This window comes from Oncorhynchus kisutch, linkage group LG27 (genome assembly GCF_002021735.2).
Source record: "Oncorhynchus kisutch isolate 150728-3 linkage group LG27, Okis_V2, whole genome shotgun sequence".
NCBI classification, from domain to species: Eukaryota; Metazoa; Chordata; class Actinopteri; order Salmoniformes; family Salmonidae; genus Oncorhynchus; species Oncorhynchus kisutch.
The window spans coordinates 37490051-37508924 of NC_034200.2; the positions used below are offsets into that span (position 1 = coordinate 37490051).

An 18874-nucleotide genomic window follows, 5' to 3' on the forward strand; every position below is an offset into this window, starting at 1 on the left:
ACTGCTCAGAACACAGGAAGAATTATTACTGAATTATCACAGTGTAATGTGTAAATTAATCCTGTAAGGGATGGGTTGCCAACTGACGACACGAAAATAAAATGTTTTTCATTCATTCAGTCCCAGACAGTCCTAGCAAAATTCTTGCTTGAGAAATTCCTCTTTGCTACGAAGCCATTTTTCTTTTTCTTTGACCACTAAATTGTTACCCATAAATGATTTGATATTGACACAAAAACAGCTGCATTAGACTTTTAAGGAAAATTAAGCCCTTGTTTCACTCAATGGCATGTTTCCAATTGCAATACTGCTTCATCATAAAATTAGTGAACAGTGGCAGATGACGAAGGAAACGTCCTACTAGGGGAAACAAAAAGCCACATCAGCCTTTGAGTATTCGAACATCACTCCTAAGAAAACAAGCCGTTTTTTTTCTCCCTCATTGTAAAGGCGACATGGGTATTTGTCCAGTATCATCCGATTGGGTTTATCACAGCCAAGATCCTCCAGTACCGTGTAGTGTTGGTTGGTTGATGCGCCGGGTCCAAACGTACAGCTAGCTGGTGGTGCTAGCAGTAGCATGTAAACTAGCTTTTCTAGTAAGTGGCGGGCCAGATTCAGTTGAAGCAGCATCGTTGATCGTGCTTGTTATCGCAGAGAATCTGGTGGTTCTTAAACAGACCTATAAAGGCTACTATATTGGCTATATAAAGCTAATCCAAATGTAACTTTAGCTAGCTAGCTGCTCAGGTACCATGCAAACTTTTAAAATTGTGTAAGTGTCCATATAAATTCTAATTAGCATAAATGGTCCACAGAAAATTCTAGATATAGTTCGTTAAAAAAAATTATAATGGACATGAGCAAGAAAAAAAACCACAACACAAATCTTTCAAACAACATCTTTTACTTCAACAAACAGGGAAGGTTTCCAAACTAATTGAGCTGTCATCAAAATGGTTTAGTTTCAACTCAACCGTAGGTATTTAAGAGAGTCATGCTCTACTTAACCACTGTCACTGCATGCAGGCTAGTCAAGAGTTCGGGTTCGAACTCAAGAAGCAACAAAATATGGGACCAAATTACACAAACATCAAGTACATCACACCACTTAAGTTTTAATAGATGATGATGATCCCGAAGACATTGTGGGTTGAACCATATTTCTAGTTACAGTAGAAAAGGGAGGAGCAGAAAAATCCACAATATTATCCGTCCTTGCACGTGAAAGCAGTGGTCAGTTTAATAGGTAGGCTAGAAATGTGCATGATTTAAGTGTAATATAAGGTCAAAAGGTTAAATGTACCATACAGAATCTAACTATTGGTGGACATAATAATAACAATAGTAGTATGTTGAGTATTTTACAATGTATCAACATTGTTCTGTTGGTTCATGTCAGCCCACTCTAATTGAGTATTGGTGCATTACACTAATGTCAAACATTGTCCTTCATTTTCTTTGTAAAATAATACTGATTTAGAGGGGGAATGTAGTAAGAACAGCATTGATCTATCAGAGTTATGACCCAGAGTGAATTAAGTAAAATTCAAAATGATATCAAAAGCGTCAAACGGCTATTACCATACAGAATACATCGATTTTAGTCATTTAGCAGATGCTTCCGATGCAGAGCAACTTACAGGAGCATTGACTCATACATAGAGTCTACCGCCATTCTCTTGATTAATGGTTCAAACTTGTTTCCTCAATCTGGTGACATCTACGGGAAAAAAAATCCAAGTAATGTACAAGAATAAGTAGGAACAGGAGTAGTACTTAGACATGTACATGAACATTTACCTATGACGTTTTAAAAAGGCATGCTTACCAGGCCTCTAGACTGGCTGGTGAACAAGGATAAGATAATACAACTCCTCTTTAACAAGGGTAGGCTAAATAATAAATTACTTTTAACTACTCACATAAATATCTATTTCACATTATTAAGAAAGTATTTACACATTGTTTAAAAAAAAAAAAAAAACTTTCCTTATTTTGTCAATATTAACAACAAAAAAATCAAGGATTTATTGTTGTCGGTATCAACCACCCAGAAATGTTTGCTTAAAAGAAAAAAAGCTTCAACCTGAATGTTACAAGTTTGGATCACCCAAAAGTCTAGTCACACCGTTTTGGTCAGAAGACATGAAGGCTTTATGAATCATTCATAAACTACTATTAGGTGGCATTACACCTTGTGAAGTGTTTCAGTTACACACACACACACACAAGTTTTAAACAAGTTCGTAAATCATTTATAAACCTGTATGTGTATGTGTGCCATGTTTGTGAAGGCTTTATCAAATGATCCGGCAGGCTTTTTGACGTGCAATTAATTAAAAGGTGTGATCCAACTTTAATTATACTGAACGGAAATATAAACACAACATGTAAAGTGTTGGTCCCATGTTTCATGAGCTGAAATAAAAGATCCCAGACATTTTCCATACACACAAAAAGCTTATTTCTCTCAAATTGTGTGCACAAATGTGATTACATCCCTGTTAGTGAGCATTTCTCCTTTGCTAAGATATTCCATCCACCTGACATATCAAGAAGCTGATTAAACAGCATAATCATTACACAGGTGCAACTTGTGCTGGGGACAATAAAAGGCCACTAAGATGTGCAGTTTAGTCAAACAACACAATGCCACAGATATCTCAAGTTGAGGGAGTGTGCAATTGGCATGCAGTAATGTCCACCAGAGCTGTTGACAGAAAATGTTATGTACATTTCCCTACCATAAGACAATTTGGCAGTATGTCTAACCGGCCTGCCAAACGCAGACCTCGTGTAACCACGCCAGCCCAGGACCTCCACATCCAGCTTCTTCACCAGCGGGATCGTCTGAGATCAGCCACCCGGACAGTTGATGAAATTGAGGGCTATTTCTGTCTATAATAAATCCCTTATGGGGAAAAACTCATTTCTGATTGGCTGAGCCTGGCTCCCAAGTGGGTGAGTCTATGCCCTCCCAGGCCCACCCATGGCTACACCCCTGCCCAGTCATGTGAAATCCATAGATTAGGGCCTAATTTATTTATTACAATTGACTGATTTAGTTATTTGAACTGTACAATCAGTAAAATCATAGAAATGGACCGATTTATATTTTTGTTCAGTATTACAAAGTTAATGTGCCAGATTTTCACTTTTCACCCAAAATAATTGGCTTTTAAAATACACAAAGTGCTAACAAATGTTATGGAGATTCTATAGCGATCACTTCGTGCAAATTATATTGTATGCACTAGGCAGTTTCATTGTGAAAAAGAGACCACACTAAACAGTGCACCTATACAGCCTAACAGAACGAGCCCAGCCTTTGCCATAATTAAAGTGTACTACAGGGCATCTAAAAAAGGAAATGTTTGTTTATTCTAGGTAATAAATGCAACAACAACAATAAAAAATATATATTCAAAAGTGGAATGTTCTAAGCGTGTCTAACACGGTTTAAGCCTATGTCGAACACCCCTGACATATGTATAACATGTCAAATGTCAGCTAATGACAACTGACGTCACACTGACCCCACCTCCCGAAGATCTCTTACTTCACAATTGAACTAAAACAACCTCAAAACATGCCTCTATACAAGTTCTACATCAGAGTTCGGTTCATACATATTTGAAGAGACACACGACTACTCTATTTAAAAACACATTTGATAGCAAAAAAAAATACCTGTCAGTTCAGTCCAAGGCATAGTATAACTTGAAATCTGCCTTGACAACCTCGTAACACGGGCACGTAACTTCAAAGTAGAGGAAGTGAGTTAAATGTAAGAAAGAAACGAAACTTGCCCCCTAAAAAGCATTCCTTAGTACTTCTTCCAAAGTGTGCAACCCCCCCCCCCCCCCCCTTATTTAAAAGGATGGACTGGTGTTACAAATACGGTGAAAACACCCTCCAGCTATGTTGCACCAATCCAATACTTTTAAATTGCATGAGGCGGGATGAACGAGTGCAAAATTCTGGAAAAGGGTAACCTCGAACACCAGAAGGTTGTACAACAGAAGGGTAGAGAATCGGTAACCTCGTACAACCATCCGGAAGTCTCGCAAGCTTACATTCTGTTTTGCTTCACGGATTCCGCAGCAGTAATCAGCTTGGTAATACGAGGCTAGAGAATCGCAACCTAGCCAAAGACAAATTATTGCACCAAGGACTTGCAAGCGTCACTTTTATCCTTCAACTTCATAGGCTTGATGACGTTTCACAGACCCAGATGAGAAAATCCTGATGTGCCAAAATCGGGGTCAAATTTTGGCTTGTTTAAGTCAATGTCTATAAATGTGATTTTAAGGGCATAAATGTAATCTTGAAATACTTTTCGACTCACCAGACAGTGACTGAAACTGTTTAAAGTAATTGTTTAAACAAAAGCAATGACTCTGATTTGTCAACTGTAATATATATATATATATATATAACAAAGACAAGAAAAGTTGAAGTACTACCAGGGGAATCAGCCAGTGTCCATTTAACTGGTCAACCACAAGTCACCCCGAATAAACGTGGTTGCAATTAACCCGTTCTCATATCTGTCCCAGCAAACTGATTGTCCACCAACAGCACACTGTCAGCTTATTCTTTTGCAGTCTCATTGTGATTCGTCAACTGCCTGGTCACGTCCTAAGAGTAACATGGGAGACGTAGGGCAGATCTGAGATCAGCTTACCTTCCAACACTGCCTCGGTGCAGATCTAACATCCAACAGGGCTGTGGTCAATTTTAATTGAAGGCAGTCAATTCAGGAAATAAATAAATAAATGTTTAAAATTATTATTCAACTTTACTTTCTGAATTGACCCGTCTACAATTCGAATTGACCCCAGCCCGAAGATCAGTTTACCTTACACTGCCGAACAACAACACTCCCCTAGATTGGTTCTAACTCTTACACAGGCCCAGAGCTAGCAACACTCCAGAGATTGGCAAGGACTGAAGTGCCCCCTAGAGGTAGGAGCTTGCCTGTGCAGACAGAACTGAAATCCCAGCAGTCGCACACGCACGCACACACTTCAAATTACACACATATATATATATATATATATATATATATATATATATATATATATTTTTTTTTAAACTGAATTAAATTGTGTCAACATTCAGGGAGAGGAAAAATATACGCAAACCATGCTTTTATAAGATACCTAAGAGTGGATGTGTTAGTGTACTGCGGGTGTGTGAGTGTACTGCGGGTGTGTGAGTGTACTGCGGGTGTGTATTTGCATCAGATTACAAATATGTGCCGGTATGTATTTGTATCCATTCTCAAATGTGCGTGTGCTTGTACGAGCGTAACCAAACAGAAGTACGTGCATAAGGATATCAGAGTAGATGTATACACTTGAGGAGGCAGAGAGTCAGGGGGAGCTATTGAACGTGACAAGGTGGTGTGGCTCTCCTGTTCTGTAAAGAGCCATGGCATTGTGGAATACTCTGCCACCAGAGGTTTCTCAGGCAAAAAGCAAGTATAGCTTTAAAAAAACCTTCTATAGACTTTACTGTATATAAGAATATGAATATATGACGTGCGTGTGTACATTTGTTGTGTCTTTCACACACACACACACACACACACACACACACACACACACACACACACACACACACACACACACACACACACACACACACACATCATTGTTATTTTGAATTTAATGTAATATCTTATATTCTTGTCTATTACTGCTCTCTACTTTGTAATGTATTTGTACGTTTTATGTGGACCCCAGGAATAGTAGCTGCTCCATGTGCAGTCGCTAAACGAGATCCTAATAAAGTAAACTCAGCGAGGGGGGGGGGGGGGGGATTGAACGTGACTACAAGGTGGTGTGACTTCACTCCTGACTCCCAAACAGCTGTAGGAGGAAGAAGAAGATGTAGACCACGTCCATGTAAAGGCACATCGCTCCGAACACGTGCTCCTCAGGACTCAGGGAGTACCGCCGGTTGCCCATCAGTAGCTGCACGTCAAAGGCCAAGAACTACAGAAGAGAGGGGGAGGAGAAAGGGAGAGCGAGAAGGAGAGAGAAAGAACAAGGGATGGGGGAGAAAGGAGAAGAGACCATTACTCAAGGTCCTAGAAAACTAAGTCGTCACTAACATTCACATTTGGGGCTTTTTAGAAATACACCACATGAACAAAAGTATGTAGACACCTTTCTCGTCAAACATCTCATTCCAAAATCATGGGCATTAATATGAGAGTTGGAACTAAGGGACCTAGACCGAACCATGAAAAAACAGCCCCAGACCATTATTTATCCTTCACCAAACTTTACAGTTGGTATTATGCATTGGGGCAGGTAGCGTTATCCTGGCATCCGCCAAACCCAGATGGTGAAGCATGATTCATCACTCCAGAGAACACGTTTCCACTGCTCCAGAGTCCAATGGCGGCGAGCTTTACACCACACCAGTCGAAGCTTGGCATTGCGCATGGTGATCATAGGCTGCTCGGCCATGGTAACCCATTTCATGAAGCTCCCGACGGACAGTTCTTGTGCTGACGTTGCTTCTAGAGGCAGTTTAGAACTCGGTAGTGAGTGTTGCAACCGAGGACAGATGATTTTTTTACGCACTGCACACTTCAGCACTCTAAGTTCCTGTTCTGTGAGCTTGTTTGGGGTCTACACCACTTCACGGCTGAGCCGTTGTTGCACCTAGACGTATTCCAGCATTTACAGTTGACCGGGGCTGCTCTAGCAGGGCAGAAATTTGATGAACTGGCTTGTTGGAAAGGTGGCATCCTATGATGGTGCCACGTTGAAAGTCACTGATCTCTTCAGTAAGGCCATTCTACTGCCAATGTTTTTCTAAATACATATTATACATATTATTATTACATCCCCGTACATTGTGTGTTTAAGGTAGTTGTTGTGAATTTGTTTGATTACTTGTTAGATATTACTGCACTGTCGGGAACTAGAAGCACAAGCATTTTCGCTACACTCGCATTAACATCTGCTAACCATGTGTATGTGACCAATACAATTTGATTTCATTTATGGAGATTGCATGGCTGTGTGCTCGATTTTATACACCTGTTGGCAACGGGTGTGGCTGAAATTGCCTAACCCACTAATTTGAAGGGGTGTCCACATACTTTTGTGTGTGTGTGTATATATATAGTGTACATTCAGCCTTATATTTATACAGGTGATTCATTGCATTTAGATCAGAAATCTATTTTACAAGAGAAGAGACACCTGTCCCAACACCGCAGCAATCATACACTCATTAAGTGGTGATTTTCAATGATAGATGATTAAGTACCAATGTGAAGACAAGGGCACCCAGTCCAGCGTACGCTGTCTGCAACCAAGGTATCTGTGAAAGACAAACGAGGTCAGAAAACGCAGCATAAAGAGAGACAGCCAGTCACAAATGAGAGGAGACGGTCCTGTCCAACAAGGTACAAACTCTAGTCGACCTTTCAGGTAAAAATCACAAAAAGGTCAGTGGTAGAGTTGTGAGAAAATTCCAGGTTCGTGATTATATCTCCGGGATAGGCTGTGGACACACAGAGACATATGAAAAAGCATATTCATTCAAACACTGTTCAACCGTTGTTTTTTTTCCCCCGTCAACAGTTCAACCCATCTCTACTTCTTTTGGACGAGTTGCACACGCACAAAAAGCGGACAGATTTTGTATGGACACAAAATCTCTGTGTAGCCTTAGCCTTAAGGACTTAAAGCTTGTGTCTACCCTGAAGCTCATCAAGCATTTAGGACATAGAAATGTTCAATGAGTAGAAGTCTCTGACTATACTGTGCAATCCATTTCCTTTTAAATGTTTATTTATTTTATTGACAAATACAAATCAATCTATCTATCTATATATATATATATATATATATATCATTAATTTAAAGTTTAAAAAAATGAATATACCAATCACAGACTGTAGCTTTAAGAGGCATGTTGCTTACATATCCAAAGGGTGCGGTGAAGAGGAGCAACAGTCCCGTCACCATCAGCACCATCATGAGAGAGAAGAGCAGACCGTGACACGACGTAAAATCCACCTGGAACACAACGTCAAGACAAGACCGAAAACCAGGGGGCCATGTTCAGCAGGGAAACATAGCAAATAGAAATGTACTGAAAGAGAGCAGAAATTATTCATTATTTTACATGTCAGAGAGGCATCTGAACGTTTTTGCTCTGATGAACATGACTAAGCATGACATGACGTCCAGTCAACCGAGTTAAATGATCAAAATGACGTCCAGTCAACTGAGTTAAATGATCAAAATGACGTCCAGTCAACCCAGTTAAATGATCAAAATGACGTCAAGTCAACCGAGTTAAATGATCAAAATGACGTCAAGTCAACCGAGCTAAATAATCGCAATGCCACTGCTTTCACAAAACAGAATGATTTAACTTGACAAGAGAAACACAGACTGTGCTGTTGGCCATCTGCTTGTAAAAGCTCACCTTGGTCTGGAAACAGAAGAGCGTGATGAACAGACACACCATGGCGGTAATGCCCACACACAGCATCACCACTTTAGTGTTGTGGTAGCTATGGACACGGAGGAAGGATAATCAAGTTACTACCACCTCTGATACACACACAAAGTGACCATCATAGACGGTCAAAAAAAAGTCACTAGACAGCATTTCCACACATATAGAAAAAGAGTGGACAGTCTACATTCACACACACAATTTACCTAGCCAGCATTCCTGCCATGTAAGACATTGCCAAAGTCTGGAGACAAGAAGAGGATCACAAACACACAAATATTACAGAGTAGTATGTATAGTATGAATTGCACCTCACATCATTTGGAGTACCACAACGTCAGTAGAATGGTCATAATATCAGCGAGGCACTAACTAAGCATATCACTAACTGTCAAGAAGAGGTGCTGTACCTCTGGCTGATACTTACAAATATCCCCAAGAGAATGAGGTTGGTGGGATACTGTCGCCTGTAAAAAGACAACGGGATACAATGACAACATTTTAGTATGAAGAGAGCACCAATTCAGGAGTTAAGACTTGGGAAGCATAGCCAGATAAAACCTTTTCACAAAACTTTAATTTAAAAAATATTTTTTTTAAAGAAATCTAATAGCCATCAAAGAAAAATGTATCATGTTAAAGTCATGTACCTCCATCTTTTAGTTATGAAAGTATAAATTGAGAATGTTGTAAAGAAGAAGAATAAAAGGTGAAGAAAGTGGTAGAAATACAAAATAATAGTAAAAGTAAAGCTGGTAGTATTGACTAAAGAGTTGTCTTCTTACCGGGCACTTGTGCTGCAGACTAGCACCAGGTATGCCCCCATGAAGATGATGCTGGAACAGGAACAGTTATGTGGTCACCAGATAGGAAGGTTGGCTCAGAGTGCCATATCAGTGCGCCTAAATCCAATGACGACAACACCACATCTAAAATGCTGGGGAATACCACCGAAATAACAACATTCCCCTGAAGGATCTACACCAGTGGTCGCCAACCTTTTCTGAGTCAAGATTACTTTCTGAGTCAAGATTACTTTCTGAGTCAAGATTACTTCCTGAGTCAAAACGAAAGCCAAGATCTACTGCTCAGATTTCTTTTAAACATGAACATTAAGTCCTATACAACATTAACCAATTAAAAACAGATCTGTAGCAATGAGGTTTGTGCAGTAGGCTATAGGCCCAATACGTTATCACTGCAAATTGGCTATACTTGAATTGCCCTGCCAATGTTGTTCTTCTCAGACCATTTTGAAATTATATTTACACTCAGGTAATAGATAATTTGTTGAATTACTTGTGAGGCACAGCTGAGTGAGCGTAATAATTAGCTTTTTTTACTGGACTGATGGTCTGCATCTGATGGTCAGTCTGTGGGGAGGGAGCAGTGGTAAAGGCTGCCTCTCACCCATCTCACCATCCCTCGCTAAAGAAGAGGGGACACGGTCTTACAGCTGATGGCGAAACTTAAGTCGCATTACTTATGCCTCATGCACCAATTCATGTTTACTCCAATGACCAGAGAAAGTGAAATATTCCTTGATATAAAAAAAAAAACACTAATAACAACAACACAAGTGTAACAGAACAATTTGTTACATCCATTCATTGCAGCTACAGTGCTGGTTGTAGCATGAGTGGAAGTAGGGAGATTTTGTATGTATTTTATGTCTCATAAAAGTGTTGAACAATGTATTGACAGTGCTGAATAACAACTTAAACATGAACTAACTCATAAAAACAGCAGCTCTTTGTTGTATTCGTTGAGTCTCTCTCTAGTCATGGTTTCAATAGTTTTTACATCTCAAAGTGTCAACTTTGCTGAGCGTCCGATTCTTATTTTTTACGGTCTATGGCGCTAGGAAACTATACAGACACGGTGCTCTGAGCTATCTGATTGGCCAGCGGTAGTCCTATAGGTGTACTTGATTTGCTCTCCGAGTCTGTAGGCGGAGTTCTACCTTCAGACATATGAAAGGGTTCAAAATGGAAACACTTTGCATCCCGGCGCTAGGGCTGCTGAATCAAGTGCACCTACTGCCAACAGAGTGAAATGAATACAAAAAATAAGAACGCAAGGCTTTATCGTTTTTTTTTACAGAAATGTTTGGAGATCAACTAGGTATGCCTTGAAGATCGACCCGTCGATCTCAACTGACCGGTTGGTGACCAATGATCTACACAATAAATGGACAAGTTGCTGCTTTCAAGGTAAGTAAATGTCTTAGGTGAACATTGGGATGAATCATCCTTTACCGTTAAGTCATTTTATGATATGCATTGTCTATTTTACCAGTTTGGCATTGGTAGACAGCACATAAAGTTGGAGATACTCACTATGAGGCAAGGTAGAGGATTCGATTGTACTGCACAAACTGCCGGACTGGTTCACTGTAAAAGTTGAGCAAAAATACATTAGTTTTTAACAACTTATGAATGGATGGGAACCCATTTTTCAGCTTCAGATATACAGATTTATTTTTTATTTTTACTTAGCCTCATCTTTATCAAACCATTACAGTAAGAAGCACAAAGCATGTACTGAGTGTACAAAACATTATGAACACCTGCTCTTTCCATGACAGGCTGACCAGGTGAATCCAGGTGAAAGCTATGATCCCTTATTGATGTAACTTGTTAAATCCACTTCAAATCGGTATAGATGAAGGAATGGGAGGAGACAGGTTAAAGAAGGATTTTTAAGCCTTGAGACAATTGAGAATGTGTGCCATTCAGGGGGTGAATGGGCAATACAAAACATTTGTGTCTTTGAGCAGGGTATGGTAGTGTAGCCTAGTGGTTAGAGCGTTGGACTAGTAACCGAAAGGTTGCAAGTTCAAATCCCGCACCGGTTTGTGTCAAGAACTGCAACGCCGCTGAGTTTTTTCACACTCAAAAGTTTCCCGTGTGTATCGAGAATGGTCCACCAACCAAAGGACATCCATCCAACTTGACACAACTGTGGGAAGCATTGGAGTCAACATGGGCCAGCATCCCTGTGGAATGCTTTGTAGAGTCCGTGCCCAGACAAATTGAGGCTTTTCTTAAGGCAAAAGGTGGTGGCAATGCAATATTAGGAATCTGTTCTTAATGTTTTGTACACTCAGTATATGTTAGAAGGTGAGAATACATTTTTGATCACAATATGGAGACAGCATTATCTAACAAAGTGTTTGTACAAGTGCAAAGTTTGCACATGTTAAGGTGTTTGGGGTTTATTCAATTTGGAAAATAACCAGAGTGCAAAAAAAATAAAAAAAATAAACACTTTGTAAATTGGGCTCTCAAATGTTTTCTGGAGTGTGGATTCATGTTAGTGGCCCTCACCAAAACGTGAAGAGAGCCACGATACCAAAGGTCACCAACAGTTGGACCATGAGGATGGAGAAAACCTGAGGATAGAAATAAGACATGTTAGAGAGTCTCTCACAAAAGGCCAGCTGAGAGAACTACACAGTACTGAGAGGCTAGCTGAGAGAACTACACAGTACTGAGACAGAAAACAATATTGGGCTTTACACAGTACTGAGACAGAAGACACTATTAAGCTTTACACAGTACTGAGGCGAATCGAGCCGAGCCAAACCAAGCTGCACTGAACTGGCCTGGTAACCATCCAACATAGTTGCCGAAGAAAATCATGTAAAAGTGACAGCGCAGTTTAGTTCAGGTCGGCACGATAGAAGATTGTTTCACACTATACTATCTACCAGATAAGATTGATCTACGTTTCTATGGTTACGTCTAGTGCTGTACTGATGAAATACCACTCACTGTGGGCACATGATTTCACGTTCTGACGGTAGTCTTTTGACAGTGATGTAAAGAGCGTTACAAAAAACGATAGGACAGTGTCAGAAGAGGACGGTTGAGAGGATCAGAGTTAATGAAAGACTAAATGGGTTATTCCATATCAAAATGTTATTTTTTTTATTTTATTTAAACAAGGCAAGTCAGTTAAGAACAAATTCTTATTTACAATGACGGCCTACCAAAAGGCCTCCTGCGGGGATGCAGGCCTGGGATTAAAACTTTTTTTTTTAATGAAATACAATATAAATATAGGACAAAACACACATCACAACGAGAGACACAACACTACATAAAGAGCACCTAAGACAACAACATAACAAGGCAGCAAAACATGACAACACGGTATGGTAGCAACACAACGTGACAACAACATGGTAGCAACACAACATGTTAGTAGCACAAAAACATGGTACAAACATTATTGGGCAAAGTCAGCAGCACAAAGGTCAAGAAGTTAGAGACAACAATACATCATACAAAGCAGCCACAACTGTCAGTAAGAGTGTCCATGATTGAGTCTTTGAATGAAGAGATTGAGATAAAAACTGTCCAGATTGAGTGTTTGTTGCAGCTCGTTCCAGTCGCTAACTGCAGCGAACTGAAAAGACGAGCGACCCAGGGATGTGTGCGCTTTGGGGACCTTTAACAGAATGTGACTGGCAGAACGGGTGTTGTAGTAGATATCTCAGATAGGGGGGAGTGAGGCCTAAGAGGGTTTTATAAATAAGCATCAACCAGTGGGTCTTGTGATGGGTATACAGAGATTACCAGTTTACAGAGGAGTATAGAGTGCAGTGATGTGTCCTATAAGGAGCATTGTTGGCTAATTTGATGGCCGAATGTTAAAGAACATTTAGCCGCTCGAGAGCACCCTTACCTGCTGATCTATAAATTACCACTCTGTAATATAGCATTGGTAGGATGGTCATCTGAATCAGGGTTAGTTTGGCAGCTGGGGTGAAAGGAGCGAATACGATAGAGGAAACCAAGTCTAGATGTAACTTTATCCTGCAGCTTTGATATGTGCTGAGAAAAATACAGTGCACCGTCTAGCCATACTCCCAAGTACTTTTATGAGGCTCTAAACCCTCAGAGGTAGTAATAACACCTGTGGGAAGAGGGGCATTCTTCTTACCAAACCACATAACCTTGTTCTGAACACCTCCAAAACAAAGGTCAAGGGTAGAGAAAGCTTGTTGGACACTAAGAAAGCTTTGTTGCAGAGCACTTAACACAAAATCCAGGGAGGGGCCAGCTGAGTATAAGGCTGTGTCTTCTGCATATAAATGGATGAGAGAGCTTCCTACTGCCTGAGCTATGTTGTTGATGTAAATTGAGAAGAGAGTGGGGCCTAGGATTGAGCCTTGGGGTACTCACTTGGTGACAGGCAGTGGCTGAAACAGCAGATTTTCTGACTTTATACACTACACTCTTTGACAGAGGTAGTTAGCAAACCAGGCCAAAGACCCCTCAGAAACATCAATACTCCTTAGCCGGCCCACAAGAATGGAATGGTCTAACGTATCAAAAGCTTTGGCCAAGTCAAGAAAAATAGAGGCACAATATTGCTTAGAATCCAGGACAATGGTGACATCATTGAGGACCTTTAAGGTTGCAGTGACACATCCATAACCTGAGCAGAAACCAGATTGCATACCAGAAAGAATACTATAGACACCAAGAAAGCCAGTCAGTTGGTGGTAACCACAGACCACTTCTCAGTTCCTATGCTTCCTGGCTGATGTTTTGGTCACTTTTGAATGCTGGTGGTGCTTTCACTCTAGTGGTAGCATGAGACGGAGTCTACAACCCACACAAGTGGCTCAGGTAGTGCAGCTCATCCAGGATGGCACATCAATGCGAGCTGTGGCAAGAAGGTTTGCTGTGTCTGTCAGCATAGTGTCCAGAGCATGGAGGCGCTACCAGGAGACAGGCCAGTACATCAGGAGACGTGGAGGAGGCCGTAGGAGGGCAACAACCCAGCAGCAGGACCGCTACCTCCACTTTTGTGCAAGGAGGAGCACGGCCAGAGCCCTGCAAAATGACCTCCAGCAGGCCACAAATGTGCATGTGTCTGCTCAAACGGTCAGAAACAGACTCCATGAGGGTGGTATGAGGGCCCGACGTCCACAGGTGGGGGTTGTGCTTACAGCTCAACACTGTGCAGGATGTTTGGCATTTGCCAGAGAACACCAAGATTGGCAAATTCACCACTGGCGCCCTGTGCTCTTCACAGATGAAAGCAGGTTCACACTGAGCACGTGACAGACGTGACAGAGTCTGGAGACGCCGTGGAGAACGTTCTGCTGCCTGCAACATCCTCCAGCATGACCGGTTTGGCAGTCGGTCAGTCATGGTGTGGTGTGGCATTTCTTTGGGGGGCCGCACAGCCCTCCATGTGCTCGCCAGAGGTAGCCTGACTGCCATTAGGTACCGAGATGAGATCCTCAGACCCCTTGTGAGACCATATGCTGGTGCGGTTAGCCCTGGGTTCCTCCTAATGCAAGACAATGCTAGACCTCATGTGGCTGGAGTGTGTCAGCAGTTCCTGCAAGAGGAAGGCATTGATGCTATGGACTGGCCCGCCCGTTCCCCAGACCTGAATCCAATTGAGCACATCTGGGACATCATGTCTCGCTCCATCCACCAATGCCACGTTGCACCAGACTGTCCAGGAGTTGGCGGATGCTTTAGTCCAGGTCTGGGAGGAGATCCCTCAGGAGACCATCCGCCACCTCATCAGGAGCATGCCCAGGCGTTGTAGGGAGGTCATACAGACACTACTGAGCCTCATTTTGACTTGTTTTAAGGACATTACATCAAAGTTGGATCAGCCTGTAGTGTGGTTTTCCACTTTAATTTTGAGTGTGACTCCAAATCCAGACCTCCATGGGTTGATAAATTTGATTTCATGATCATTTTTGTGTGATTTTGTTGTCAGCACATTCAACTATGTAAAGAAAAAAGTAGTTAATAAGAATATTTCATTCATTCAGATCTAGGATGTGTTATTTTAGTGTTCCCTTTATTTTTTTGACCAGTGTATTTAATCCCCATTTAGTTTTGTTTGGACTACTGTATTTACATTTTTTTTTACTTATATTTTTTTTGTTTTTAGCCCTTTTTCTCCCCAATTTCGTGGTATCCAATTGTTTTAGTAGCTACTATCTTGTCTCATCGCTACAACTCCCGTACGGGCTCGGGAGAGACGAAGGTTGAAAGTCATGCGTCCTCCGATACACAACCAAGCCGCACTGCTTCTTAACACAGCGCACATCCAACCCGGAAGCCAGCCGCACCAATGTGTCGGAGGAAACACTGTGCACCTGGCAACCTTTGGTTAGCGCGTACTGCGCCTGGCCCGCCACAGAAGTCGCTGGTGCGCGATGAGACAAGGATATCCCTACCGGCCAATCCCTCCCTAACCCGGATGACGCTAGGCCAATTGTGCGTTGCCCCATGGACCTTCCGGTCGCGGCCGGTTACGACAGAGCCTGGGCGCGAACCCAGAGTCTCTGGTGGCACAGCGCCCTTAACCACTGCGCCACCCGGGAGGCCCTGACTACTGTTTTTCTGACGTAATTTTCTATTGAATGGACATATTTGTATAAACCTTTAATTAATTAATCCTTTCATGGGTAAGCACTAGGTGCAAATATAGGAAAGCAACGCAGAGAGGTTTGGGAGACAAAAGTTGTCCAGAGAACTCATTAGAAATTGATGGCAGATCGATCCAAAGTGCTTGGCTATTCCACGAATGGCTTATTTCTCTGATCATTGTCTTGTATCAGAAACACCTGTAAATTATACAAATAACCATTAATAGCATACAGCAGAGAATTTTTTACATGAACAGAACCAAAACCTCATCAACACCTCTTGAACGTGGTATGGTGGTGAGCCTTTGTCAATAAAAACATGTTGGAAAAAAAAATATATATATATAAAAGGGACACTAGAGCCTCTCACTTTGCGAATGAACATACGTCGGATGTTCTTGTCCTCCCAGTTGCTTCCATCCAAGCTGTCGCTGGTGCTGGGGTCAGAGAAGGGAGAGGACATGTCAGAAGCGTAGGGGTTGGTGTAGCCCGGGCCTAACAGAGGCAGAAAAAGAGAATTAGAAAATAAGTTTAAAACTGGGCAAAATAAAGTGGCGCTCATCTCATTTCAGAACAGACCGTCGAATTAAAAACTCAACTCAGAACTTATTGCAACAACAAAAAGGTTGGGATGCAACAGATCTGGAGAATGTATTGCAAATCCACACTCGTTTTTACATGTATAGACTAAAAATAAATTTTCTGGACATTGTACAATGAAGTACTTGAAGATAGTGACCTGGTCTCTTTTAACGTGATCATTTTGCAGCGATTCAATTGGGCCCAGAGGGTGGGGGGGGGGGGGGGGGGGGTGAAAGGACAATACTCTTGGGAATAACAGCGGTCACGCAATGACCACAACAAGACAGTTATGATGAACAAGCAAGGCTAAACTCTGTGTCCATAAAACAGGATTAGGGAGAACGTTATAAAACGGGATTAGGGAGAATGTTATAAAACAAGATTAGGTATTTTTTTAGGATCCCCATTAGCTGTTGCAAAAGCAGCAGATACTCTTCCTGGGGTCCCAACACAAAACATTAACCATTACATAATACAGAACATCAATAGACAAGAACAGCTCAAGGACAGAACTACATTTTAAAAAAATAAAGGCACACGTAGCCTACATATCAATGCATGCACACAGACTATCTAGGTCAGGGAGATTAGGAAGAACATTATAAAACAGCATTAAAAAAAAGGGGTGGTTAGTTTGGACATAGCAATTCCATTTCTATAAGATAAGGAGGTAGACCATGTTTCCCCTTGACTCACTGGGACTGGGGTGCACGTAGGCCCAGCTGGTGTGGATGGGCACCGGTGGAGGGGGCATGGGGGGCAGGTTGTCACTGTAGGGGGGCATTGCCACCATCACTCCACCGTACGTCTGCTCCTTGTCCCCTGCCATGGCTTCAGCGTAACTGGGCGGGGCGGCCGGTAGACTCATGGGTGAGGTGAGGCAGTCTGTGTGGGGAAAAAGCTGAGGATGACAAAGGACGTTGAGACTTAAACAATCTTTAACTTCTATCCCCTCAACTCCACTCTTTCGACGTTTGCAAATCTGAAGGAACCGGATAGACCTGAGCAGTGTGTCAGAAACCAAACTCTCCATAGCCATTAGAAGGCTACACGTCTCCTGGCTGTCTGTTCAGAACTGTAAACATTGAAGGGGTTAACTTAGGGCAGGGGTGCCAATCCTCCTCTCAGAGAACTGCGGCATCTGCAGGCTTTTGGTCCAGCCCTGCATAAACACACTTAATTCAACATCGAGGAGAAGTTGATTAGTCGGGTATGTTAGACTGGGGCTGGTACAAAATCCTGCATGAGAGACCATGGCATGAGAGGTAGCTGTTCTTAGAGAAAATGTGTTGGCTAGTTAGCTAGCTACTAACGTTAGTGTTTACTAGCTCTCACAAGGTGAAAATATTGATTCTGCGCGTAACAACACAACAGGTGGCTAACTCAACGCTAGCTAGCAAGCTATTAGCCGAGTGTCTATAGAAGTCTAACATATTAGCTAGCATTACAAAAAAAATGCATTAAAACGCATAATCTGTAATGTTACAATTGACACTATTTGCCATCGTTGCTAAAAACGAGAAGGAACAGCTAAATTAGCTAGCCAGTTACTGTAGCTAGCTGTAAGCTTGCTAGCTAACGAGTATCCCATTCACTTTTGTACTATTAGCCAGGTAACATTATGTCTGTTATTTTAACATGTTATTGCTGGACTGCGGATATCCAATAATTTCAAGTTGTCGTGTACACTAGTTAAATGCCAATGAAACAATGATTTTTACCTGTTATACACAGTTGCCAATCGATCAATGACCCAAATAATAACGGGCATAGAAAGCTTAATGCAATGCGGGATCCTTGAGACGTCCCTAAACCATAAAGGCCGGTTTAGACTTTGTCTATCGACATATCTGTAGACAATTCGTAAGGGACAAGTGTCGCTGATCAAAACTACATTTTAATTTATACTCCGGTAGAATATCTATAGACCTGTCGGTTTCCCTGGGAAACAGACAGATTGAAATAATAATAATAATAATTCAACTTTGACCCTGTCGCTGCGTCCGTTGTCGTGGTTACTGGTTAAAATTATTGCATTCAAGACAAATGGGAGCTTTGGAAAAAAGAAATACAAATAAGAGGTCAAATCATGACGTCCGTGATCTTCAGGTTTGAACTCTACAGAGAGGCCCGAGTTCCCAAATTGGAATTACGAGTTGGATGACCATTCAAATCGATTTTCCCATTCAGGAGTAGTTCTCAATTATCTTGTTGTGAGTTTATTTTCTATAATAATTTTTTTTTATAATATAAAGTTAATTAAGAAGTTGTCAGTTATGCTCTGGTCATTATTTGAACAGGCTAGGCCGCTAGCTAGCTAACAAGATGGAAACGAACCAAAATATTGTTTAGAAAGTTGATTGTAGTTGCCTGGCTTTA

General features: G+C 41.5%; 1 protein-coding gene across 2 annotated transcripts; it reads right to left on the minus strand.

Annotated features, from left to right (window-relative positions):
* Window positions 1–890: 890 nt before the first annotated feature.
* Window positions 891–18498, minus strand: faim2a (Fas apoptotic inhibitory molecule 2a). Of its 2 annotated transcripts, none has more exons than XM_031806839.1 (12): window positions 18217–18498; window positions 17192–17396; window positions 16284–16408; window positions 11829–11893; window positions 10839–10892; window positions 9285–9335; window positions 8927–8966; window positions 8706–8743; window positions 8467–8554; window positions 7956–8051; window positions 7297–7350; window positions 891–6005 (listed from the first exon to the last, which is right to left on the minus strand). In XM_031806839.1, the coding sequence occupies exons 2-12, from the start codon at window positions 17361–17363 to the stop codon at window positions 5859–5861; spliced, it is 930 nt and encodes a 309-aa protein (XP_031662699.1). In that variant the 5' UTR covers window positions 17364–17396; window positions 18217–18498; the 3' UTR covers window positions 891–5858. The 2 variants fall into 2 exon arrangements, with proteins under 2 accessions (XP_031662699.1, XP_020318937.2); XM_020463348.2 differs by having other exon boundaries at window positions 2340–6005; window positions 17192–17380; window positions 18217–18449.
* Between the last annotated feature and the right edge of the window lie 376 nt (window positions 18499–18874).

Coding starts and splice junctions, on each gene's coding strand:
- faim2a (XM_031806839.1), bottom strand. CDS start 17,363: ATGAGTCTACCGGCCGCCCCGCCCAGTTACGCTGAAGCCATGGCAGGG. Junction 10,893..11,828: donor GTGGCTCTCTTCACGTTTTG/GTGAGGGCCACT, acceptor CAACTTTTACAG/TGAACCAGTCCGGCAGTTTG. Junction 8,052..8,466: donor TCTTCTGTTTCCAGACCAAG/GTGAGCTTTTAC, acceptor GTTGTGTTCCAG/GTGGATTTTACGTCGTGTCA.